This window comes from Halyomorpha halys, unplaced genomic scaffold, assembly GCF_000696795.3.
Source record: "Halyomorpha halys isolate HHAL.00 unplaced genomic scaffold, Hhal_1.1 Scaffold398.1, whole genome shotgun sequence".
Lineage (NCBI taxonomy): Eukaryota > Metazoa > Arthropoda > Insecta > Hemiptera > Pentatomidae > Halyomorpha > Halyomorpha halys.
The window spans coordinates 500,217-502,643 of record NW_027109697.1 but is presented as its reverse complement, the minus strand read 5'-3'; the positions used below and the strand labels follow the sequence as shown (position 1 = coordinate 502,643).

The 2,427-nt window shown below is 31.6% G+C and overlaps 1 protein-coding gene across 5 annotated transcripts in view; it reads left to right on the top strand.

Annotated features, from left to right (window-relative positions):
* Positions 1-2,427, top strand: part of LOC106682250 (atrial natriuretic peptide-converting enzyme) — a 225,774-nt gene that overhangs the window by 133,040 nt on the left and 90,307 nt on the right. For all 5 annotated transcript variants that reach the window (XM_067047872.1, XM_014422998.3, XM_067047873.1 and 2 more), the window contains exon 2: positions 1,008-1,161. In XM_067047872.1, the coding sequence (XP_066903973.1) occupies positions 1,008-1,161 (154 nt within the window). The remainder of the gene's footprint in view (positions 1-1,007; positions 1,162-2,427) is intronic.

The following is a 2,427-nucleotide window of genomic DNA, read 5'->3' as shown; positions in this document are numbered from 1 at the left end:
AATTTATTTTGAGAAATCTATATCTCAGGAACTATGTGACGTACAGATGTCTATTAGCACTCAAATTAAAGCTAGTTTAATGAGCTATAAAGAAGTTTATGACCCTTACCAATCTGGTATTGGTATGGAATAATCGTTCATATAGTACAAGAGCCCAAGAGGAGGGAAAAGTCAGTTATCTCACCCCAATTTTTGATTACTTTAATGGAAACTAAGTATAATTACTAGTCAAAATTGATGAGTCATACTGAAATTGTTGTCATTCACTAAATCAAGTTAATACCTTAAGATTCTTCCAGTCAAAGGATTATTAAAATTATACATAGTTTTCATTAAAGTAATCAAAAATTGGGGTGAGATAGCTGCATTTTTTTCTTCCCGGCTCTTGTACTATTAGAAGTTACAACACACCACGGCATGTATCACCCAACTCAGCAGTCATTCAGATATATATTAAGTAATAAGTTATAATGTAACTTACGTTTTATAGCAAACCATTTAGCTGAATCACATAATCATTTTATAATTTCATTTTATGGCAGTCATATAATAACTGTGAATAAATAGATATAGTTTATATACTATATTACATAATTAATGGTAACCATATTTCATAAATATAAAGATTTATTAAACGGTCAACTGTTAGACACAAAAAGCCTTTGGAAAGGAATTCAATAATAATAATATTTTTGTAGGACTCAATCTTAATTAATATAAATATATTTTTGGATAATTTCCTTCAACGATTATCATGGCATCCCGATCGACGACAGTATATATTATTATTATTTTGTATTATCTAAGGCACTAATGCCTCTTACCGATATTATTCTAAATAATAAATAAATAATATTTAGAATATTTAGAAGATCACTCCACTCTAACCGCCCGCGGTAGGATCTTTCTTTGAGTGACGCACTATATTTATTTGTTTAGTATATATTTATAAACTGTTGATGTGAGATGTACTAACTAAATTCCTAAAGCTAATAACCTGTTTACAGTACCCCAGGTCGGAGACCCCAAGCTCGATCCTCTCCTCGGACTCCGACATCAGGTTCACGAGGAAGTTCGGTGGCCAGTACCGCTGCCCTTGCTACTGTGCCGCAGCTCTCATCCTCGTCATGTTGGCTGCTGTGTCCTGCCTCTACATAATATGTGAGTACCTACCTCTTTGTATAGAATAAGAATCGATATTTCATTCATAACTTATTTATTGAGCAAGATGCTATTTAAAGTAATATCGCAACAGTGGGAAAGTATAACAGCCTACCTAACATTAATCAGTTCAACATTATGAATGAATCCTAAAACTGTATGGTTTGTAGTGTATTATAATATACTGTATTAAATAACATTGTTTAAAACGTAATTTGTTGATTTATTTTATTCACAATCTTATGCACAAACAAGCATTGCTCCATGTATAATGTATAATGGAGAAGGTAGGTATCCAGGGGGAGTAACCAGAAGGCGGGGCCAAGTCCTTTCGTGGGCGTGGCTTCCAGTTGAGAGTAGCTGCCGCTTTTCTGAAAACGTGCTCGCAGTAAACTAATGTTAACTGTTTTTACTTTTTTTTAAATAGACAACTTCATCCATTATATCAGAAACAGTTATTCATTTGTATTAGAGGTACTCATAATGTTTAATGTAAAATGGTTCATCCTGTTTAATGTTATTAACATTAAAGTATAGGATTGTTATGAGCTCTATTTAAAGTCATTTTAAATGTCAAATGCATAAGAGCTCCTAGCGGATTTTCTGAGCAACTTTTTTTATAACCTTTCCTTCCAAAACTTCATGTTATTGTTTACTTCTTTGTTTTGATTAAAGTAATTAATTACAACATATCTAAACGAGTGAAAAGCAGAAGTTGTGTGAAAATTTGACAACTGAGTGCCTTGTTGATCTTCAATCGTGAGGAAGAGAATCAAGAGAAGCTAATTGACAACTGTCATTACATTATTATTATTATTATTGTCATCCATTGCTTTATTCGTTATAAAAACATCCAAAATAATACTAACACAATCAAAATACAAACTACGAGCAAGTAACCTAACACATTAAAAAAAAACGGTGACGAGCTCAGCTCAGGTAACGTCATTTGCCATTTAACAGACTCTCAACTATGTTGTGTTATATCGTTTTAACATGGTAAAAGAAGGAGATATTTCTCCATTTAACATTAGTTTTTCCATTTAACTAGCTTTAACATGTTAAACTAAAGATCATGAATGTCCCTATTATTTGTATAAATAATTGACCATATTATTTCCAATTATGAAGAAGATAGTCACAGGAATACAAAAAATAGTTAACGAGTATTTTTTTTCCGACGTTTCGCCCAACTTTGTAGGCCTTCATCAGGTATGGTTAAAATTATGTAAATACAAGGGAAAATAAAATTATAAATAATATATA